The sequence below is a fragment of the Salarias fasciatus genome, chromosome 9 (genome assembly GCF_902148845.1).
Source record: "Salarias fasciatus chromosome 9, fSalaFa1.1, whole genome shotgun sequence".
Classification (NCBI taxonomy): Eukaryota; Metazoa; Chordata; class Actinopteri; order Blenniiformes; family Blenniidae; genus Salarias; species Salarias fasciatus.
In genome coordinates, this window is record NC_043753.1 from 8,695,729 (window position 1) to 8,720,880 (window position 25,152).

General features: G+C 41.5%; 1 protein-coding gene across 2 annotated transcripts in view; it reads right to left on the bottom strand.

Moving 5' to 3' along the window:
- Positions 1 to 351: 351 nt before the first annotated feature.
- LOC115394184 (cadherin-12-like) overlaps positions 352 to 25,152 on the bottom strand; it is a 159,236-nt gene continuing 134,435 nt past the window's right edge. Inside the window, exons 9-12 of one of the 2 annotated variants that reach the window (XM_030099400.1) lie at positions 21,579 to 21,700; positions 15,758 to 15,875; positions 12,971 to 13,222; positions 8,301 to 8,959 (exon numbers count right to left, since the gene is read on the bottom strand). In XM_030099400.1, coding sequence (XP_029955260.1) covers positions 8,448 to 8,959; positions 12,971 to 13,222; positions 15,758 to 15,875; positions 21,579 to 21,700 — 1,004 coding nt within the window. In that variant the 3' untranslated portion in view covers positions 8,301 to 8,447. Of the gene's footprint in view, positions 365 to 8,300; positions 8,960 to 12,970; positions 13,223 to 15,752; positions 15,876 to 21,578; positions 21,701 to 25,152 lie in introns of those variants that run through there. The other variant, XM_030099401.1, reaches the window with a different exon arrangement.

Genomic DNA, 25,152 nt, shown 5'->3' on the forward strand with positions numbered 1-25,152 from the left:
GACAAATGGCTCCAAAAAAACAAACGAGCAGCAAAAACTAGGGTACTATATTTGTGGGTACTTCAGAAAATACATAAATGGAAGTTTAAAATCCAGAAAACGTTGGTATAAACTCAAAGCGGGCAGGAAATAGAGACAGCAGCTGTGCAATCATCAAGCTCAGTGGTGTCAAAGATAAGGCCCCTGGGCCAAAACTGGCCCCAAGAGGCTCCAATCCACCAAGTAAATGGCATTTGGATTAGCAGGTTTCATTAAGATTGACTTAATGTTAAGACTGTTGTCATTTTCAACAGTAATTGTTTGGTTTTGTGAAAATAGAGACATTATATATGAGTCTGCATCACAACAAAGGAAAATTTTAAAGCTAAAATTGAAAGTTTATTATAGCACTATTTTACTGGTCCATCCCGCTCAAGATGATATTGGTCTGTATGTGGCCGCTGACAACCCTGCTATCACTGTTTTTATCTTTGAACAAAGTAGTCTGATGGTTATCCACAATAATGTCTCAGAAATAGACGTAGCCATTGATTACAACAACAATTAATGTCATTGCAATAATAAAACACACACAATGAAATGATGCTGTTGACTTGTTTGAAAGGCTTCTTTTTTCTTTTGGATGATTTGTTCTGTTCTCAAAGTCGGTTTCCCCCAAACAGTTTTAATAAAAATATCAGACTCTGAGTGCAGCCTTGCAAGAGGTATGTAGTCTCCGAGTGCTTTCTAGTTTTAATCAGTAATCTGTCTAATTTCACAGATCTGTGGTCAAATCTTTTCAAGGAGTCTGGGTCTTCCACGCATTTACAGTATCAGTGGTGCACAGAAGGACAGCTCCAGGCAGGCATGCTCTGCCTCATTCAATACTTCTGGAGCTCGCTCTCTCAGAAAAACCTCAAACTGGGTGTCATGGCAAAATAAAAAAAAAAAGTAAAAAAGGGAAATACAGATCATTTCTACTTAAATACCACAAGTAGCACTGCAGTTGAAGGAGACTCGAGAAGTGGATTTTAAATCATCTTGGCCCACTTCTCCAGAGACTCCGGGAGTTGGAATCGTACAGAAGAGACAGGTCTGAAAAGTTGGAATAAACAGCAGCGAGCATGCAGAATGTGCACATCCTTACCTTAATCCCATTTCCACACAAGCTATTTTAAGGTCTCACGAAGTCAAGCGACTGTAGCCCCGCCCTCAAAGAGGCAACCAATACATGTACTTTCTGTCAATATTTTGACAACATACACAGAAATCCAGCCCGCTAATATTTTTCTTTTAAAAGAGATTACATGCTTGCAAACTTTGTAGTCACGGGCTCGGTAATAACACGCACGCCGCACCGGGGAGATTAACCTGCTTTTGTATTGGCTTTATAAATAGCACATGCACAGTCCCTGGAGGCAGATAGTGGTAGGAAATGGTCTGTGTCTGCCAGTGCTGGTACAGCAGACTGGAGGAGGGAGAGGAGGGAGTTCAGACGGGATGTGCTCTTCATGTTAAGTCTGAGCAGAGAGCAGCATATGGCCCAGTATGAGGGGGCTCCTCTTCTCAGTAGCTAATGACCTGGCAAAAATAATACAGTCTAAACGACGGCTATTTTAGGGATTATGTTCTGCGCATAAAAAGGAGAGTTGAATCACAAAATATCTTGTTACAAACGTCTCCTCACTCTGTTTTAGCTTCTTTATGCTAAATCAAAAAACAACCCAGACCTCTACTTTTTCCACCGAATGAGACCAAATCACATGACTTTATGTTGATGTCATCCCATTTATTCAATCCTTGGATTTTATGTTGCCAAGCGTGACTTGAAGAGCAAAAGAAATGCATGCCTTTAAGAAAATTTTTTCCTTTATTGTGCTCCACAAGACATGAACCCGCGCTAAGAAGCCGTCCTTATTTTCCACATTTTGTGTCAATGCCACATTAAACCATGAGCGTCTGAGGAAAGGCTGCAGTCGTACGCTGAGTCATTGGCATTTAATGTTTAATGCATTTGTTTCCTCGCTTGCAATTTATGGCTAAGAGCAGTAATGTCCAGAACCTTGTGAACTACAGAGAACATTCAGTGAGGACCGAGGCTCACATCAGAAATAGACACAGAAAAAGCTTTTGGAGACCAAAATCACAGGAGTTGACCTGTCAAAGTGTCATTTTTGATAACGGTGTTTTGTAACAAGTTATGGAAAATTAAGACTTGATTCCAGTTGTTGCTTGGGTATTTGATAAGTTGTGGAAGGACTAATAAAGTCACAATTAAATAAATAACCAAACATGAGCTGAGACATTAGACGTGTGGGAGAGGAAGATGCTCTCTATATATCTGGATGTTTGTGTACGTGAAAAGACGAGAAAGCGAACATCATGCAGCCGAAATTTCTAACATTGTAAAACAATAATTGTTTTTAAGTGTCTGTCTCCTAAAATACCCTCAGTTACCTCTTCCTTTTAAACATTCCATTTTGATATATTCGTAAACTTCCCATGTGTCTGATGTGTTGGGTGTCCTTGGTTTTGTTCAGGGGTTTTTCTTTTCTGAAGGAGAATATAAAGAAAAACGGAGCGAGGAGGGTTTTTTTTTGACTTGTTGGGGATCACACTGTTTCTGGAGAACAGCGACAAGTTGGAAAATAAAGACACTTCACACAAATCTGAGTCTTTCACACGGGCTTTTGAAATGCGGCCACGGGTTTAAAAAGTTACTTTGCAGCTTAATTTCTGTGTAATACCTTCAAAGGAGGAACGTGTTTTCTTTCTATTATTCGCTGGCTGACTTCTTCACCCTGTTCGTTCCCACTTTATCTTCGGTGTAAAAAACCACAGAAATATAACCACACTGAAATATGACTGACTCCCATCAATGGAGGCAATATGTGGTGAATCATGGGAAGAAATAAGGTTTTCTTCTTTTTTTAATGGGGTTATTCACACAGCAACAAACAACTGCTAACCGCGTCTGTAACATGAGCATTTCTAGCTTTGACTTTTTGTTAAATATAGTTCTAATACAGAATGCTGTAATTAAACACAAGCAACCAACAAATAAGCTTTAATTACTTTAATAATGTTTGCGCTCTTTCATCCAGAGGCGTTCTTAATAAACTAACAGCTCTTTTTCTCAGTTGTACACCATGTCTTTTATTAACTTTGATCTTTATTTTTCTTTTCGAAGTTTTTTTTTTTTAACTTTTTTAAATTATTTTCAGGACTTTTTTGATTTATTCCCATTATATTCTCACAACTTAACTGCTCCCAATAGACTGACAGCTCGTATTGTTGCGGCAAAAGGACGACTTGCGACAGTACGTACAACGAAACGCGAGTCAACTCAAAAGCAGCTTTGACAAACAACGGTTGCTGCATCCTGACAGACGAGCACGACGCACAACCTCGGAAAAGTGAAGGCTGCAAACACCTTTCTTAACACTAATTGAACAGTGCTCTCGGTGCATGAATGCCACGGAAGATATTCATGATTTTGTCATGTCTTAGGCTCCGTTTACATAATGTTTTCAATTGAAAACAGAAAACTTTCATTGGTTTTGGGTGTGTATTTTCACAACCCTACCAAGGTGAGACATTCTGGAAACACTCACGCCATGTTTGTGGGAAGAGGAGGAAATGGGATGATTTTGCAGCTACACATGCTAACTCGTTTTCAGTAGTTCTGCAGTTCCTGTTTTAAATGCACATCATCTATGAAATGCTGTGTAAACGCAGACGTTTTCTGAAATGAAACGGGACCAAATGCATTTCTGGGGTATTTTGGGTAAATTAACTGGAGTGTTGGCTGTAATAATGAGTCTGAACAGTGAGTCTGGACAGGGGTGCCGAAGGTTGAACTCAGTCCAACACAAACGTATCAGTGCCATCTCTTCTTTTTGGCCTTGGCTGGGTGTAATGACTGGACCCCCCCACCACCCCACCCCGGGAGCCGGTGCATGGATTGTGCCAGTTCTCTCATGTTTATGCAGCCTCCTCTCTGTTGATGTCTCTGTCAGCGCGAGCCTATGGCGCCACGAGACGGGCCCAGCCAAAAATGTTGTGGAAACGTTGTTTCTGGAAAGGCCACGCAGCAGCGGCAGCAGCAGCAGGGAGAGAGAGGAATGATATGTTTCGTGATCACACGAGGATTCATAGATCATTGTCACTGGACTGACCACTCACACCCGACTACCGCCAGCCAATGCCTCCATCTCCTCACCTACATGGGATTTTACATCAATCCATCCATCTTTTATGCCACCTCACCCACCCTTCAGGTCAGAGGTTGCTGGAGCCAGCCGATGCTCACTGATTAACAACCACCTGCAGTCGAATTCACTTACACCAGCAATTTGCAGCTACCGATTGACCTCGGACGAGTCTTTTTGGAACCGTTATAGAACGTTTTCAGCTTCACGTTCAGAAATGTGCGTTTTTCTCTAATGTTTTTGAAACATCTTGGAAGTTGTTTTCAAAATGTCTTTCAATAGGGAAAGAGCCCCATCATCATGTAAACAGATGGCCAAAATGAAATGAAAGTTTTCACTTCCAAGTGTCATATAAACAACAAACAAACAAACAGGGAGGTAAGTGAATAGCATGCGAATGCACAAATTCTCAAATGAATGTGTCCTTACCCTGTGGGCATATGAAGGTAATCCAGGTGGTGCTTGATTTTTCGTTTTTTTTTTCCTTTTCCACGATGACCATTGTTAGCATTAGTATTCATGATAATTATTAAGAGTGCACCAATACTGCTGTCGAGTCCGACAGGGAAAAGATCCCTACTACACTCGGTGAGTACTACATGACATCATGCATCAGCAATGTCGCATGCAGGCATGCAAGAGAGCACGACATATAACGCTATAATGATCTGCCCATCGCGAGAGAGATCCTACCTCTGATTTGGTCTGGGGGCAGCTTGGGGTTCCCCCAGGAGAGCTGTAGGAAGTTACAGGGGACAGAGATGTCTGGGCTCCTTTGCTCTCTCTACTGCCACTGTGGCCCCATACGGACTTAACAATAAAGAAGATGGATGGATGGGTAAAAATGCACCAAATCATTTAGTTGAAGGTGTAATATGAAGTTTCTACAGATGTCAATACTCATTTCAAGAAAGCTGGCTGATTGAGGGGATTTGATTACAAAGACGGCGTGGTTGCTGTTAGCTAGAACTGCTGCTGAAGTTTGGGTTTGGTCCACACCAACACATCTCCACCTGAAAAAGGACAAAGATCCATGCAGAGACAGGAGCACTCACTCACACACTGATCTACAACACACAGAGTACTGACAAACACAAATACACAAGACAAATAAAACAAAACTGACATGTTGGTGGAGGAAGTTAAAATGACCATCCATCTTTCTTCTTTTCTGCGTAATCCATAATAGGGAAAACAAACAGAGAGACAACCACACACACTTCACACACAGTTGGAGGAAACCCACATTATTCCTGTTATTGAAGATGGAAGGGAAAAAAAACCCCAATAACGAACACTTTGTTATTGTAATGTCCACAAATAAAAGTAGTGGTGAGCCAGTGAGGGAGAAGAAAACATGCTAAATGGATAGCGTGTTATTTTGCACGTCTATGAAATGTAATCCTCAAGGCATCTCCTTAAAGGTGCATTAAGGAGTTTGCACGTTTTATGCGAAACAGCGCCCCCTGCAGGCCTTGGGCATAATGCAGCTTAGTGAAAAACTCGTGCCTGTGGCTCGTGTGCACGGAAGAGAGGAACTCCTTCCTCGCTCGTTTAGTAGCGCTCGAGTAAGATTTCAGCTTCTTTTACCTGGTGGGGTCTGTGCTGGAGCTGTGGCAGTGCTAGAAGCCAGTCTTTTCTTACTTTCTGGAAGATCCTGCTCAGTTGTTGCTCACTAAGCATCTGGCAGAGTAATGGCGGACAAAATGAAACCTAACTAAATCAGGTCAGCTGGGGCGCATTATGTCACATTCTCTCAAATTCTCCCCAAAAAAATTCTGGTGCCGGACCGGCGCTTCAACTTTCAAGTGACAATTTAGCGCTGTTAGAGGTACTTGCAATAAATATGTCAGGGCACATTATACACATCATTAAAAATGTGTAACATATCTATGGAGGAAAATAAGTATTTTTAAACTTGAAAAACTCCTTAATGCAGCTTTCATGATTGTTTGTACATGAAATATCACATTTTGTCCATTTTTGTCCATGCAAAGCCGTAGATCAGGCCCCATGAGTCAAGCTCAATATGAAATCTAAATGTCAGATCAACAAAAAATAAAAGTCAAAAATAAAGTAGGCTCACCATCTTTCCTCCCTGAAAAAGATGCTCACTCCCATCACTCCGGATGCAATTCCAGCTTTTTTGCAAGGGTCGTAGATCACTTAATGCCTGTTTGAACACACCACCACACCTACACTGTAACTCTACCTTGGTGGACTTGTTGAAGGTGATGGAGGAAGACCAATATAGGGACATTGCATCACTCCTTTCCTTCCCCCTCTCACTACCAGCAGCTCTGCAATGTGTGTCACCACCCTGGCTTTCTTCCAGACCGTCCATTAGGTCATCACCGGACCATGGCGGGAAAACGCCAGAGCCCCTCCATCCACTGAGGGGAGAAATTGGTCATTTTGAAACCTTTGGCCGAAGCCTCTATGGGACTTGTAATAATTTTTGTGCCTTGATTGGCTTTTCTGTGACTTGGAGAGATTTAGTTTAAAGAGGATGTATCCACTCAGAAAACTGTAACTATTCGATGAACAATTGATTACTTCAAAAACAAAAATCAACTTATCCTCCTCTGGCAGATGCAATGGAGGCATTGTGAGTGAAAGTGCTGTGGTAAAACCGGAGCCAGAGCAGGACCCGGACCGGACACACACCACAGTGTGAGACCAGCGTCAATGGACTTGAACTGCTGTTTACAGAACATTTCAGAAATTGAAGCCTTGTAGTGATGTGAAAGATTAACATTTGCATTAGCCAGTATCCTACTTTGGTCTGGAAGTGCTAAACACTACAAAAATCAGAAACAGAAAAATTTGTAGAAAATACTACAAATTTATCGGAAAGCATTTCACAATTCAGAAAGCAGGACAAAATTTGCAAAAAGGTACAAAAAAAAAAAAACATAAATCACAGACACAGCTGAAGAGGAAGGGACCTGCTGACAGGAGTCGTCACTGATTGGACGTGCTGTCAGTGACACGCTCAACACTGATTGGACAGAAGCACAGACACATCTGTTCATCATGAAGCCAATGCAACCCACTAAAGCTCACTAATTGTTATTTCATGGAAGGTTGACAGCATATCAAGCATCACCTCATATTCATGCCCCGCATCATAATAATGACAAATATGTATATAGTAAAAAACGGTTTACAAATGGTCACTTTTCTGATGACGCGTTAAGACTGAATCTGCCAAAATGTTGAATTATCTATTTTCATATAATATATATAATAATATAATACAACTCTGCTTGTAATATTGTTTTCTGTTATCAGCTTCAGACTCACACAAGTCCAATTATGTTTATCATAAACAGTGTTATCTCGAATGAAGGATTTTGTGTTGACATTTTTTTCATCTTGATGGTCTAATTTTTGCTGGTAATAAATAAATTATAAGAGGTTTTCTGTCCAAGCGTGTTTTATTTAAGAAAACAGTGCTTATTACATGACTGAACTGTAGTATTTAGCCCTAATGTATCTTTTTACATCTCTAGTACAAGTCTATTCACAGGACCCACCTAACAGAAACATACATTTTCATGTGGGCTTCGATTAATTACAAAATCCTTTTGTGTCTTCAAAAAAATAAAAAATACAGACCGATGACTGAGAGATAAATAGATAAATACACACCAAAAAAATTCTAATCAACTCAATCAGCCAATAAATAAATAGAAGAATAAATAACATTCAAAACATCTTTGGCCAAACTCGGGCCATCTCATTGTCCCCACAGAGCAGATGTTGGTCTCAGTAGACGCCTCGGCCAGTCTGAACACGGTACGCTACGCCGACTGGATCAGCTTAAACCTACGGGGTTCTAAGAAGAAGAAGAAGAAAAAAAAAAAGAACATCGGATGTATGGAATGAAACAGCAAGTGAAAGAACAATTATATTGAGGCACTTTAAAGGATGTTCTGGGAAATGGCAGAATTTCCATGAGTATCCCCCCCAAGAGGAAAGAAAATATAAGACAACAAACAACATTCAACTGAAAGGAAACTGAATGGCTGCTCATCTAACCAGATTTCCTCCTCTTCTTCAGTTTTCAATTTTTTTATTTATTTATTTTTTTTTACAATTTCAGGACTGAGAATGATAAAGTACCGCATCAAATAGAAAAACGAGTGAGCTGGTGAAAAATGAAATGAGATAACACGGAAAAAAAAACAACAAAAAACGAACCAACCGAAAGAGCGATGTTACATATTTTGCTTGTTGAGTCTGTGAATAACATCAATGTGTGTTCTCCATGGTTGTTGAGTCCGACTGAGTTTCTGACTGCTCCCCGAATATTCCTGCCAGAGTCTTGAAGCGGGGGCCCCAGTCACTGAGGTAATCGTAGTCCTCCTCGAGGTCTATGGCAACCGACTCGATGGAGCTGAGCGACTCGGCCACCGAGCCGTCGCCTTCGTAGGCGTACGTCGCCAGGGAGTCGTAGGGCGGGGCTGAGTTGTCAGTGTCGTGTTCTGTCAGGCGCTGGTTGATGAAGTCCCGGATGTCCGCGCTGTCCTGAGAAACAGGCGGCCTGGGGCCTCGCTTCATCTCGGGCTTCACGTCCCGGCGGTACAGGTTCTCCTTGACCACCTTGGGGTTTCGGAGCGTCCCCATGTCGAACGCGTGCGTGTCCTCCTCGCCGCCTCCTTCGTCATCGTAGTGGATCACGTTGTCCCGGACGTCCTCTTTGGATGACATGAGGGTTTCCTTTTTCTTCTGCCGTCTCAGGCCCACGTAGAGCACCACAATAACTGAGGGGGACAAAAGAAAACACTTCAATGACTCATCAGGCAGTGAATTTACAGAGACAGACTACACAAATAATAATCTCTTCTAGAAGAACAAATGCATCCATGAAACCAAAAACAAGAGAATCAATGAATGATGATGGTTGGGCTGATCGTCTGAGGTTGGTAGTTTGATGCCCCATTAAACCATCATATCACTCATCTTCCCATATGTTAAAAACCCTGGGGCCTGATTCATAAACGCTGCTTACTCTCAAAACGTCTGAAGTCTTGTACAACACTTCCTACACCACCATCAGGATTTTCAGATATGTATTTGACGTGAGAATGTGCGCACCGCTACGCCAATTTTAACTCTGGAGTACAGAGATTTTGGACACAGGACAACCCAACTGCACAGATGATGAGGTGGAGATCTTATACGTTTAATTTCATCACAGACTTTCAAGGCTCTGAAGCTCTCACGCAGCTTATATGATAAGACAGCAGCATGTCTGTTGGTTCTTAACAGCATCTTTAATGAAGCTGCATTTTCAGAAATAACACACTATTCGTCATGACTTTACTGATTTGTTAGAGTCTGCAGTACAGTTTTGGCCAGGACACGTCAGATTCTCCATGTGCTCCGGACACACTGCTGCAGAGAGGAGACAGGACACAACATGCCAGTGCCGGAGAAGTTCATCCAAACGAAAGTGTTTCACTGCTGCAGGAGTGCTGTGTTTACATGTAAGCTTTCGATCTAAATAAATACTTTTCTTATATTATGTACATCACTTGTTCCTGAAATTGTATCCAGGGCGGGACACGAGGAGAATCCACCTGCGCAGCTTTCCCAGCTGACTGTGATTTATAAAGGGAAAAGTACGTGCAGGTGTGCATGCACCGGTTTTGTTAATCTGTCTTTTTTTGCGTACTCCATTTTTGACTTTTGGGCGTGCACAGACGTACTTTTTAGTATGTATCCTACACCGTGTTTTACAAGTGAGGTCCCTGGTCTCTATCCACATTACTGTCCCTTCAAGATTCTACGTTGCTACGTGTTTTTTGTGTGATTTCAAAAGCATCTTTAATAAAGCTAGCAAGCTATCTGTCGACACCAGCCCCATCACTTTAGTCAAGCCTGAACTATTTCAGCACTTATTTAAAATGTTTCGATAAATAGTCTTCAGATGTTGAATAGTGGCGTCTATGTGCTTCCCCAGGCTTTCTTTACAGCGCCAGTTTGATCTGGTCCAGCTGCTACTTTAGTTTTTGATAAAGTACCTGCAAAAGGATCCAATTCCCATCAGCACTTATACACTAATTAGCTGGATTTAGCACACCAACACGCACAGCTAAAATGGCGAGTGCTACCTGCTAGCGGTGAGCATTACTGTAGTCATTATGAGCATGTTAGCGTGCTGACATTAGCAATTATCTCTAAGCTCCCGGTACAGCCTTGGAGAGCTTGCTAGCATGACTGTGGATTCTTAATCTTGTCCAGACATCTAAGTTATAAGTTTGCCAATATTACAATGGCATAGTTAGTGCTGGCTATACAATTACACTGAGCATTAAAACAACATTGATGCCAAACTTTGATGAAAATACAAAACTGTTTCAGACTAATTTAAGCCTGTTTTCATCTACATGCCTGACCTGCAAATCAGTAAAAATGATACTGCATTGGTGGGTGAAGCGCCAGGCACTTAAAATGGACCGTAAACATTGGTTCAGGGTTAAACTGCCTCAATGCATACACACAAAAAGAACAGCTAATGAGTTTGCCATCCAATCAGTTGCTACTAATAAGAACTTTGCTCATCCAACTCACTGAGACTGAAAATCTGCTGTTTTTCTTCCTTTCAAGCCACTGTTTTCTGTCTACCTCCCACCTGTATGTGTCTATTCACTGAAAAATGCAGTGTCTCCTTTGGGTCTTTTGCAAGTTACATCTAAGAGGACGCGAAATGGCCAGACTATAACTGAGATCCCTCATATGAAAGAATTCACACTGAGGGAAAAAAAAAGCCCTAAGTAGGTCTCTCCCTTTCACCCTCTCTGTGTCTGACTTCTTCCTCACCCAAGTGATTTTTAGCCCCCCTTGCGTAGTGTGCCAGCTCCCCCCAGTGGTTTGATTCCAGACTCCCACCGCAGGGAGGTTATTATAGGGCAAGTCCGGTTCAACGCCGCTCGCAATTAGGTGCAGCCAAGCCACGTGACTTTGAGAGAAACAGCGATGCAGATGAAAGTCTGGGTGGCGGTTTGTTTAATTTACCTCCTCATTCCTCCTCATGGGACAACTGGGTCATCCTGACAAATCCTCCGCACAAACTAAGTGGCTCTATGGAAATGTTCTCAGTGTGAGTTCTGATTTTCTCTGCCACTTTCCCTGCTCAGGGACAGCATGACAGTTTGGCGTCAGCCTCAGCCTTGGGGGTGAGTCGGCTTAGAGCTTTGAAGACATTCCTCTCGTATAAAGGAGGAGGGATGAGGGTGGGTGGGGGGGGGGATACACCGACACAGCTCTGCGGCACACCAACACAGTCATCTGTGAGCTTTTATGTTCAATCAAATATGAAACTATGACACTGAAGCTGAGAGGGAATGAAGGAGGATTAATTACGGGACGTAGTGGTGGAGTCTCGTAAATCAGACGGATGTCGAGAAAAATAAATACAGCTGAATTCAAAGGTCGCGGCCGCCCTCTGACTTCTGGAGTGGAACGAGAACTTCTTTAACAACCAGCCATCCCACGTTCATAATTCAGAAAACGATGCAATAAACCCACATTTACTTCCTCCCTGCTATGCAGATGAGTCTCGGACATTAACAACAGAGAATTAAGGAGGAGTTTTACAATTATGACCTTGTGGAGTAATCTCAAAGCTCATAGCTCAGTAAAGCAGGGAGATTGGGTTTGGTTTATAGAGCCAAGCACTCCCTCCCTCCAATCTTTAAGGTCTCATTGAACGATAATACTCAAATGGGTCATGTAATTAACTGTGGACACTCCCGAAGAGACAACAGCTCGATTCTGATGGTCACCTCGGCATGTTTGAAGTAGGATTAATCAAAAATCACAGGGTATAAAGTTGGAATCAAGCCAAAGCAAAGTACATCTGGTTACTTAGACTCAAAGCCGAGTGTCTTGACTCTTTCCTGGCATTGATTCAATTGTATAGACACTGAACACAAAACTGTTTCAGCAGCGGGCCGGCTGCGGGTCCCTTGACCTCCATCGACTGGCCGGATCACCCAAATGTGGCTGCTCACTACTCTTTGAAAAAGGGTGCGAAAAAATTTCCCAAAGGGGATTAATAAAGTGTGGTTAGTTTTCCAGACGGTTAGTTAATTGGTTCATTAGGATTTGGCTTATAGGTCTAAAACCGACCAAAATGCCATTGTTTTTCACAAATTAAAGTTACAACAGTTTGTATAAAGGTTAAGATCCTGTTGTTGAAAGACATATGTGAAAATATGGAAGTGTTAATTAATTGGATCAGGTAACAGTAAACCAGCATGAACCTTTGTGGAGATCTAAATATGGAAATTTGAGATGTTATAGACTTCTCAATACCAGTTCAGCTTGCAGAGAAAAATCTCTGTGCTTCACAGACAGCTCAGATCACAAATTGAGGGAGAATCGTCGTGTGACAGAAACGTCAATGGGTTGACATTTCACAAAATGTCATCTCCTGTCTCTTTGCCAAGATTGGGACAAGAAGATCGATACTACCGTGAGCTAACGAAGAGTCGCTGCCACCACACACAGGTGAGATTCAGTCCAACATAAAAACCAGGATGAAGCTTAAGAGCTTTAACTTTCATACGGGGTAAAGAAATGACCTGCTCCTGGAGAATCAAACATTTCTGCAGCTCTGTGCAGAAATGTATTGTCATGCGCCAGCTAAACTTTCAACAAATTCATTATTACAAGCAGCAAAATCAGCATATATTTTATTTTGTGAGCATCTTCTATGAAGTGCAGTTACTCTGATGACTGTGTCCGCTTTCGGGGGCAGGTCTCACCTAAAAGGATGACGATGCACAGGAGGATAGCGATCAGAGCTCCGGTGCTGAGACCCACAGGCAGGAAGATGGCTTCGGCGCTGCAGGTGAGCAGCGACCCGTCCGACTCGCAGCCGCACACGCGGATGGTCAGCGTGCCCGTGCTGCTCTTCGGCGGGTAGCCGTTGTCGTCGATGACCACGGGGAGGAAGTAGATCTCCTGGAGACGCCGTCTGAAGCCGGCCCGCTTCGTCACGATCCCAGCTGTGTTATCTGTGAGAACGGAAACAAACGCCCGTCAAACAAATCAAAGAAATCTGATTCCTTCATCTGTGCAGGTTAGACATCAATCGGACGATCCTCTGAGCAACTCTACAAGTCTGGAGGTCCAAGTTGGAGAAAGATGAAACTTTTCAACGTCTAATAACGCTTTATGCTTGATATCAAATCCTCTCCAAAAGTGCCTGACTGACTCAGATGAGGAACATATCAAAGACTTGTCTCATCAAAGCCCCCCACATTTTACCGAGTTTACTTTAAAAGGTGTTTGAGGCGAACCACACCCAGTACAATGCTCCCTGCAATGCCGCTCTGTGTTTTCTGACTGCACTGTAAATACTGTTGGGAGCTTTCATTTTTTAATCGCCAGCAGCGAGGGAATAATGGTGCTAAAACTCAACAAAAAAATAGCAGAAAAATCATCTGTGTTTAGGAAATTTTTTCTTTGATGTGAAAATACTTTTAGCCAATCTCTAATGTTCACCCAACAAATGCAACTTCCTTAACAATATGGAAGCATCTGTCTGTTCCTGCAGGTCTCTTCCAGTTAAAAGGCTTTTTTCCCCCTCTTTTCCACTCTCTCCACTACTCGCTCATGTGGAGTTGTTGAGTTTTTCCTCTGTAAAAGTGCCTTGAGATGACTGTGTAGTATTTGACACTATATAAATAAAACTGAATTGAATTCTCTCGCCGTGCCGTGTGAAGCTAAAGTGTAAATCGGAGCACACAAACAGAGGTGGTGTGAGGAGAGCTGGATGTGTCCGAGCGGAGGGGTGGGGAGCGTGTCGGGTCGGAGCTGCCTGCTGTAGACTGTCTGACCCCTGTCACAGCAGGTTTGTCCCCCTCGCAGGGCCCTGGCACTTCTTCCTGACAGCAGGTCGGGTGTTTTTTCCGAGCATGTTGCGCACAGGTTTCTGCTTGTACCGCCACGTCTCCTCTCTCCCTGCCTATCAGGGCCGGATCGGCCTGGAAGCCGCCGCACAGGTGGAAAGCAGATCTCAGGTTCAGGAGGATGGTGAATGCATTGGATTCCCCCGGCCTCATCCCACCGTGTCCCACTTCTCGCCGTACTGGGGGGACTTCAAAGGGTCTGGGCCAGCGGAGTGTCATGTGTGGCTTTATCAGTGTGAGTACCTCAGTTATTTTTAGCACTGCGGCTCTCGTCTACCAGTCTCTGCTCAAACACCCACAGCACAAAACTTGTCAACATCCAGAGCAACTCTACTAAATCCACTTTAAAGGGAAATAAAACACACAATGTGTCGTTCTGACTTTGGATTTTGGTATTGATCTTGGAAAACAGTGAGAAAAAAGCTGAAAACTTTATACTAAACCTTTAAACTCAGTACAGAACTCGTAGTTCTGAACTACCAACTCACTTAGTCAAATATTTATTTATATTCCTCATTTATTCCTTTTTATAATGTGGTCATTCAACCTTATGAACTCTTGTTTATTGACATATGTACTTAATTTTAATTGTTAATGATCAAGTCATTATAAATAAGATCAACTATAGTACACTTTGTCACTTAATTTTCTGCTTATTTATTTGTACATTGAGTATTTTGTCTATGTGGATGATTCTCATGAAGACTTCATAAGAGTCATTTTCAAAAACCAAATACAGCAAAATGCATTTTTTTAAAATACAATTTTTTTCAATTGTCTAACAAACTACATGGTAAATTCTCATCATTCAGTCAAAATGTAAATATTTATGATGAAAAGTGATATTTACAGTTTAAGATAAAACATTATTGTTATGAAAATCGTTTTCCCTACGCTTAATTTTCCTCATTACTGTAATCTGATTCATTTGGTCTTTATTATCTGAACTGACCAAAACATTCCCATGAAGCATCACTTGTAACAGAAGATTTGATCTGTAAATGAGGTCAATTTATGCTGTTTATTGACTTACTCAATAGTTAATTTACACATAATTATACATGTATATTTTGATGTCTGGTTTGTTAATCATTGTAGTAATTGATTTTCTTATGTGTGTTTGAATTATTCACGTTTACGCTGAGAAAATATTTCAAAAAGTTTCTGAAACTTCAAGAGATCAAATTACTGTATTTTTAAATATGTTCGGTACAATCACTTGTATTTGACTGACAGCAAAAGCTAAATGAAGTAGAAAGTCATTCCTTCAACTGGCGACGACTTTTATTTGCAAACTTTGACATTTTATGTACCTCGTGTTTCATGTTTTATGTGTAGTAAGGCTCCAAAATGTCAGATCTTCAACATCTTCTACCCACATGTTTAACGTTTCTATTTTTGTGTCATCTTTCCAGTGTGAATGGTGTGAAGCATGCAACATGCATCGGAACATTCACGTTTGATGTGGTGTCACTCTTTTTTTTTTTTCTTGATGATTCAGTTACAAACACGGGTTTTCAGAGAATAATTTCCCAGACTGTAAGTCACACTTTTTTTTTTTTTTGACTACTCATGTACCACAGTTCCATAGAAAAACCTCCATTGCTTCTACATTTGCAGAGAAACAAGAAACCTTACTTCCAAAGTCACGAATGGTGAAATTCTTGTTTTTGAAATCGTCTTTGGGCGATCTGAAGGAGAACTGCTGTCCAGCACTGGGCAGGTCCTGATCTTGAGCACTGAAGGTTTGAATCACCTAAAAGAAAAAGAAGAAACAAAAAACATTAAAATTAAGTTTATTACTTAATTTTTTTAATGTATTTTGTCTTTTTTGCTTAGCGTCAATCTTCCACAGTATGTGTTTAAGGTGTTGATCTGGATTTTGAGACGTGGGTTCCTTCTCTGTTCCAGGACCGTAAAGAGTGAAAACTTCCGCGAGTGTCCCGAGCCACGTGAACACATGGTGTGATTAACTTCATCCAAGACTGCTTTGTTTACCGGTCATGAACAGAGAGCAGCTGCTCCCACGCCGCACCGATATTACCACACATCTGCTCCCGGCGACGCGAGGAAACCACACAATCTGATCAACTCTGGTTTTACCTCCTGCAAACATAATCACTCGCAAATCAAAGTGTCCAGAAGCGTTAACCGCGACAACGCCCGGCGACATCATTCCCGACCACTTACAACCTGCTCAAGACAGACTGATGGGCTCTGTGTTTGAGTCCTGTCCTGCCCGGATCCCCGGTCCTCGGCCACAATGGGAGATAATCAGGCCTGCTGCATCACCCTGACTGTGATGCTGCGTCTCTTCTACCTCTCTCTCCCGTGGCAATGAGATAAACCTCCCTGCAGGGGAGTGAACCTGACACCAGGTGTGATGACTGCTCTGTTGTGGGCTCCCCGCAGCAGATGTACAGTTCACACTATTGATTCCCTGCAACCAAATTAGCTTTGTGATGAATACATTGGGCGCACAGTTTTTTCCATTAGTGTTTAATTAGCCGTTTCTATTCCAGTGAACAATCTATCCGTCTTCCACAGCACTTTATCCAACTTAGGGGGCCGTTGGAGTCGAGCCAAGCTGGCTTTAGGTGGAAATGCAGGTCGGCAGTTTATCAGTGGGCAAACAAAACGAGACATCTACACTCAGGGACAACACACAAACGTGGGTTGTTGAGTGCAAAATAACTGTTGACCATGAATGGGAAAGTTCAAATACAGCAGAATGTCCCAAAAACAACCAACAAAAAGTAACCAAATTACTTAACTTGAACAAGTGTAACCTTATTCAACTTTACCAAAAGCTACTTAACCTTACATTTAAAGCTGCTTTAGGCCAGATTTTGCTAGTCAATGCTAATTTTTCTGTGTTTTCTTTGGATTAAATGTTAGAGTATCCATTGATAATCCTTTAGGAGTGTAGCATAATTGCACTACCGTGAGGGCGCAGCGTTTCCATCTGTCTCTGTTCTGAGCTGAAAAGGAATCTCAACAGCTCCAGGTATCTTTGACCAATCAGAAGAGCCCATGAGGCTCTAACCGTGATTGGTCGAGGGGCATTCATTGCACGTTCTTGTGGGAGGGGCTTAACTTGCGTAAGGGCGTGATGTCAGAGAAAACAGGACAGGATTGGCTGTGCTGGGTTTCAAATCGCCATCTTAGATGGGTGAAATCGCCATCTTGCTGAGGTAAACCTAAGCAAGATGGCGGAGATGCCCAATCCTGCCTACAGCACCTTTAACCTAGTTTAACTTCTTTTAACCCAATTCAGTGTAACCTTTTTCATTTATCCTGTTGGACATGCCGAGAACAGGAGGCATCATGATCAGATGAACCACCTAAACCGGCTCGACTTTGAGTCTGTCCTGAAACCTGAACTCCTCACTGTCTCACAAAGAGCTGCTTTACCAAACCTGACTTAACATAACTTACCCAACAGAACCTTTATTAACTTGACTGAGCGTAACATAACTAAATCTAATATGATCTCACTGAAAACTAATCAAACTTGCTGTATCTCACCAAATAAAACATGTTGATGTATCACACCGGCTGGAATCCAGCATTTCTTTCTCTGTGTGGCGTTTCCCTCCTCCTCCTCCTCCTCCTCCTCCTCCTCCTCCTCTTCCTCCATCAGGAGTGCAGCTGCTGCAGCAGCAGCGACTGCTCATTACTCCGCACACACTATTGTGTACGTTAAATGGCTTCGAGTGCATCCTGCCTCGGCTCTCAGCCGCTTTGTGAGTCAGGTCAGATAAGAGCACCAGCTAAATGCTGTAAATGTAAATGTAATTATCCCTGCATAACAAACCGACTCACTAGGTTAGCATTTCAATATAGCATTAGAAAAAGCAAAGCGAATCACTTGAAGTGGCAGGGACACATTAGAGCTCCTCCGAGCAGATCTACGACTGAGAACTCCACAGTGGGAAAATGAGGAGTTTTATGTCGCCTTTGTGGCGACTTTTTCTCATTTCACACTTGACCAGTCGACTCCAAGTACTGTAAATCATCAAATGAAGAAATGTCCTGCGTCATCTCGCCTCGTCTCCTTTATTTGCAAATTTAAGTTTTAACTTCTTTCTCTTTCTGGCTCTGCCACAGAACTCACGGATTCTACTTAAAGGCAATTATTACTTTTGAAAGTAAGAAACTATTGATTTCATTTAAAAACTTTAAAAACTTAACCTTTGACTCAAAGTAGCACAATCATAACTAATTTACCTGAATCTAAATCCGCTTGATCTCATCTAACTTAAATATTAACCCAAAGTTAACTTCAGCTAACTGAGCATAACATAATAAAAACATACCCGATGTACAAAACACATGCATATCTTTCACAGAATGACAGCTTCAAGTTTAGCAATGAGCAGAAACGTGTATCTGTGTAAATTGACAACAGTGTAGTTATAAATAATGTTTTTGAATTTACCTTCGATGAAACAGGAAACAGGACAGGAAAAACATAATATTATAAATATAATGATTATGTTAATTGAAAAGCTATAAAATAAACCTAAAAAAGTCAATTATCTAAAAAAAGTCAAAATTACCAAATGAATTTAATTTGTTAAAAAACTATTTTAAACATTAAAGGCGCAATTATGAATACAAAAATATTTGATTCTTTACATTTTACATTTTTTTAATCAAATTGTTTTGTTTTTTCAACCTCAATATCAAATTTAATATTGGGGTCGGAGTCTATTTGCAGGATTTCATCATTTTTATACTTTTTCATGTAAATAGTTATTAGTTATATTACTATTTACGTTTATTTTATCATATCTTCATTTGTTGAACTATATTTTCAGTTCTTTGGGGGAAAAAAATGTCTAAAATTCTTCAGTTTCTGTTGTATTTTGTTGTTATTTTCCTAGATTCCTGCTTGTCGAGAGAAGTTAACCTGCAGAATATATTTTCCAGTGTTTGTACTCGGTGACTTCCCAACTCGACTCTCTTCACAATAAAGTCTGAATAATCAGTTTCCTTTAGTAAACTTGTAAATTCTCACTATCTCGCTATAATTCACCTCGGTCCCGGATTACTTTTGATCGCAGCGTGAGACGCTCTGAAACAAGCTGTTTGTGGGTTTTTCAGATAATCATCAAGGGAAGTGCATGATGGATTTCACATGAGAGGAAGTGGGAGTCTTTATCAGGACCCAGCTGTGTGCAACACCTGCTGGAGTCATGCTGAGGAGAGAGTGTGTGTTCTGCATGTTCTGTACAGAGTGTGTTCTGCGCCGTGTGTTTTTTACACAAGTTGTGTGTTCTACATGGAGTGTGTGAGGAAGAAGAGCAGCAGGATCATTTTATTTATTACTTACTTGCGTTCATTTTTATCCAGAAATATTCATTAATGGTAAATGGACTGCGAGAAATTTGTATTCAAAATCAAGTAATTTAGTAATTTAATTCATTATTTATTGAGGACATTTTGTATTTGTTTGCTGGTTTATGCAGATATTCAATCAAATAGTCATATATTAGTTTTTTTTACTTCCTTTTTTTCTTATTTATGTGCTAGATTAATTATTCACTTGCTTGTTTCTATGTTTACTTACTGATTTACATACTGAATAGTGGATTTCAGTCTGGTCTCAAACAGTTTTTGCTCCTTCTGGAGGTCCTACAGGAGTAGATGGATGTTCTCAGACCGGGATCAGACCGGACCGCCATGTCTTCAGACGGAGGTCACAGCCTGGGTTCTGATTGCGACCGGCCGGACGACGAGTTGAGACAAGAACGAGACAAGTGGTCTTCGGTGATTTGATCGACTGCCAAAGAAGCTGCTCCCTCACGACGCCGGCTGCATACCGATGCCGGTTAATGGGCTAATTTACAGGCGCAGGTGGTCCGCAGTGCGCACGGACAAACTCTGCACCGCATCCCGAATATATCATGTGAAATGTACTCCAGGTTGCTGATATGCAAAGTGCTGCTGGTGCTTTATGGCTGCCTCCCCTGCTGCATCCGAACCCACCACATATAATCACTTTTAGCATTTTGTGTCACACTCTGAAGGTGCTGGAAGCCAAGAAATCAAAGGTTTGACTTAAGTGACCTTGAGGAAAACACTGGGAGTCAATAAAATTCAATATGTGAGTTTACCAGAATTACAAGAACTCAGGTAGAAGAAAATTAAAAGAAACACTTTTTGGGAAGTAATTCAGCTTATTTACTGAAGTTTAAAAAAATGGTTCTGGAATGTACTCCAGCAAAGTTTTAGACTTGTTTGGATTAGTTTGTTACGGTACTTAATTAGCTGTGTTATTGTAAAAATGTGGATCAGTGTGGCCACAGTTATCTTGAAAAAGTAATCTGATGACTGATTATTCCTTTAAAAAGTAATTTAGTTACTGTACTGATTTTAAAAGCAAGTTAAATGACAAGTTGCTTCATTACTTACATTCTAGTTAGTTACATTGCGTCAACATAACATGGTCAACCATCTTGCCATCATTATTACTATAATACTACTATATCGCTTTGTGTTTTTCACAGTAATGTCAAGACAGGCTTTCTTGACTTCATTTCAAACTCCTCCTTCAGGTAAGAAGATAAAGATGTTTTGTGAGGCAGCTCGGCGCTGAAAGAAATAAGGATCTTTTTTTTTTCATGGCACAAAACGAGGGCGAGATAACCGTGTTTCAGTGCAGCATTTCCTTCACAACATGCTGCCCGAACAACTTCTTCAACTTTTCCCCCACTTACTGCTTTTGCACCCAAGTCCAGGTTTTGTTGTTTGGGTGGAGGAGGAACGGACCTCCTGCAGGAGTCGCAGCTCCGCTTCACGCCACCTGGTGAGACTTTCCCTGGAAGTTTAAGTGAACCGTGCTGCAACTCCAAACGCTTCTTCAGATCTGACGTAGTGTTTTTAAGACAAGATAACACTTTGTTGCCTGCACAAAGTGTACAATGAACCTTTATATTGTCACTTTTTGCTGACACAAACTGAAAATAGTGACTGCATTTCCAACATACATTGAGTAACCTGGCTCAGCTTTAGATAAAACACTTCAAATTCCATTTGGATTTTAACATTGGGATGATTTTTATTTCAGAAATGGGAAAAGGGAGTCCAGAAATTCAACTTTGCAGCTAAGAACACGATCCAGTTTGAAGAGTGAAATGAGAACAAACTGCTGATATTTCTCTTCAAGTGTGGGGAGGAAAATGAAATCAACACAAATAATGAGACGCTGGACAAAAGTAACGCAACACAAAGCGTTTTCACTTTCCCACCATACATATTAACTGTTAATGAATCCCTTGTAAGTGTAAATGATGACGCCCTGCCCGTGATAATGTACACCCACCAGATTCATGTTCAATCTCACACCTTTGTTGGGTTTTCAGCCCAAACAGCTGTCGTCTGTCTGGGGTAATCATCAGCTCCAGTGTGTGCGTGTGTGTTTGTGTGTGTTTGTGTGTGTATATATACCTACCTGTCCCACTTTGGAGTGTTCACACACAAAGGTCTCGTAAGGACTGGCCAGCTCAGGTGGGAACTCGTTGATGTCCAGCACGTGGACGGTGACGGCCACCCGGCTGGTCAGAACTGGACTGTCTGAGAGGACAGAGGCAGAGGTGGAGGTGGAGGTGGAGGGGAGTGAGAGAGAAAAAAAAGAGTGTTTTTATTTCCTCACAGCACTGACATCATGTGGAAACCTTCAGTACTACGACTCTACTCATCCATCTTCTGCACAACACTGTGCAGGTCATCAGTCCATCACAAAACACACACACACACATTCAGAGACACCAGTTTTCATCAAAAGCATGTTTTAAACAGTGAATCCACACATAGCAAAAACATGAATCCCACATGGATTGAGGCGTTATGGCTCGTACTTCATGTTGAGCTCATTCGGTGAAACATACATTGTTTTCAGCTTCATGCAGAAAATTATTGAAATGTTGCATTGTAGATGTAAAACTTTTCTGAATCGGTGCAATTTCACTGGAAACACTGTCATGTCAACAGGGCCGAAGAAAACTCCCTTTTTTATTTTAAGATATTTAGATTTTCATCTGAATATCAATCTTTTTTGATTGAAGATTGAGAAATTAGTAATACTTTGTTCAATTTTACAATCTTCAGAGGATTTTTATGACGTACAAAGGTTTTATTTTTCAGTATGAACAGTCAAAAGGAAGCAGGTCTTGTGCATTCCCTCAGGTGAAGGGTTAAAGAGGGATGAAGATGCAGTCTTGTCCTTGAGGAGATGCCTGGCTGCCCACCTCTGTGTTTCAGTATGGTTGGAGGTGGGGAACCCCCCCACCCCCCCCACCCCCCGTCTGGAGCATGGTGATGCATAAATTGCCCCCTGGATGCTGCTGTTTTATGACCCTTTTGATTGACGATGACAAGGTGAATTAAATAAATACACACAGTAAATTCATCCCACCGATAAAGGCGGGAGGCTTTTCTTCTTCACTGGCTCTTTTACAACAGAGCTTATTTTAATTATAGAGCTGAAACCCCCTCAGCTGAGTGGGGCTAACCTGCTTGTTGCTGTGTTTTGTGTTCGGGGGTCTCGATGGGGAAAGGTTTTAGTGCAGAGAGGTAAACTTTATGGATGTGATGAGGGCAGAAGGAGGGAGGCTTGTTTGTGTGTAGAGGCGGAGGAGAGGTGGTCTCAGGGGGGCATCGGCTTGGTTAGTAACCCGTCCCTGACCTTGATGGAAAAAGCAATCTTCCCAGCGAGGTGAAAATGACACTGAGCCCGGGATTTGCCACTTTGCGCCGGGCTGAACCGTCAACATTTTCAAAAATAGAAGAAGGAGAAGAAGAAATTCTTTTATTTGTCGAACACGGAGAGATTTTCACCCCTCTGAGGCTGAAGGAGCTGAGGGGAGCACGGTTCAGAGCATTCAGGGGTCGGCGGTAAAGGGAGAGGGGGCTCAGGATGAGGACAAGAGTTCACTCTCGTCCACGAGACTTACCAGCAACTTCCCCCGACCCTCCAACACCAGCTGTCACAGAGGCAACACTTACTTTTAAGGGAAATGTGGCTACTCGTTTGTATACATAACTGAAAGAATACAGGAAAGAACTAAATAACAGACTTTAAGGGCATAAGTACATCAGCCAAACAACAAATATAATATAACTTGAATAAATAATTCAATAACTAGAGAATCATTTATTTTTATTCTGTTTGGAATAAAGTAAATGACAAAGTAAAAAAGGAAATAAGTCTTTGACTTTGAAAAATGGATGTAAAGGGATTAATTAAGCACAAATGCAAGTAAATGAGACAACAAGAAAAAAGGAATGAGGACCAAACTGATTTAAATGAACAAATGAATGAATGAATGAATGAATGAATGAATGAATGAATGAATGAATAAAGCAAACTCTGAAAAAAAAACAGTTTACTTGACAATGAGTTGTCAATTTCGATATTAAGAATGATAATTTTGAGCAAGATTACATGATGTAACAGCAACAATAACAATAACAAAAACAAAACATGAGGAGGATAAAAAAAAACCGCTGGCCATAATAAATTTAATTCCTGATTTTTTTCCAAATTAAATATTACAAATCCTTTAAAACCAAAGGGTTGTTTCTTTGTGAATAGTTTCATGTTTTGAAACAAGCTATGTACTGTTAAAATCATTTACAGTCTCCTCTTTAGGAGCTGATTAAAAAAAAAAAAACTTTTGGGGAGGCTAAATTTCAAATGTGAAACAATGAACTATTTATGTCATAAAGGAGCTGAATTATTCTAAATTAAATTAATCACAGTAAGAGGAGAGGCCTTGTTTTAACATCTTTTGGAGATCATATATTTAGTCTATCGGAAATAAAACCTTCAGCCACAAAAATGATGAAAAATAGGGCCACTAATAGTCCACGAGTCACCAGTTGTTCATGACTTTTTTACAGGTTCCTCCTCTAGCTTTTGATCGTTAAAATCCATCATACTGCTATTTTTCCAGTTGGTCATATTCCACTATGTAAGTGCAGCGTGGATGAGCGATGCATCCTGGAGTCCACTAGATGGCAGGATGGTATAGTGGGATCCATCCAAATCTCAGTCACATCAGCATTTCAGGACAAGAACATGTTTTGTTTTTTTTTTCTAAATTTCAAGATTCCCTCTGAATACTCAAGTTGTCTGTTTGTTTATTTTTTTTGCTGCCTCTACTTTATATGTATAATTAAGGTCATTTCATTTGTCAAGAATAATAATCTTGGCAGGCAGTCAACAATAAGTCTATCAAACAATGCAGAGGAGAGATAGAACGATTCCCTCTGCATGAGGATATCCTAAAAACTAGATGAAAAAAGTCTAAAGCTGAGCTAATTCCTTGTAAATACACACAGATTGTGCCTGCTAATTGCTTCTTGCCAAGGTTATTATTGCATTTAATAGCTCTGACTCCTAAAAATTGCCCAGTGGCTTTAAACGTTAATCGAAGCCCCCCCCCCTCCCTTTCCTCCCTCCATCTTTTGTTGGAGCGTGCCTCCCGCTCGGTCTCGGGGGAGCCGGGGAGCAGCGCTCCGATTTTTTGCTGCATGACTGCAGTGTCTGGAGATGACCGCGCACATCTACGAGGCGCGCAAAGTGGGAGACAGAAGTGTGGCGGCCAGGCGCCGGAGCACCGCAGGACGGGGGGAATCTCTCAGGCGGGGAGAACGAGGTCCGGCGGCCCTCGTCTCCACTCGGTCATCGTAGTGGAGGGAATGAAAGGTGTGGGTGGCGTAAAGAGCTTCAGCGGCAAGGACATGTGGCAGAAGTGGAGACAAGCCTTGTAAAAAAAAAAAAAAAAAAAAAAAAGCTTCTGCAATAATTGAATGTTTATATTGAAAGTTGCCGAGCGATGCCGGCTGAGGTTCGTCGACGCTGTGGCGCCACTTAACACTGCATTACAGCTGCGAGTCACATTTCCTCACAAGTTTCTCATGTTCAAAGCTGTGACTTCTTGGCTCTTCTCAGTTTACTGGCGTTGCTGTTTATTTTGCTGTCAGCGCTCTGTGAGAGATGCCAGTCTGAAGCCTCCAGTATA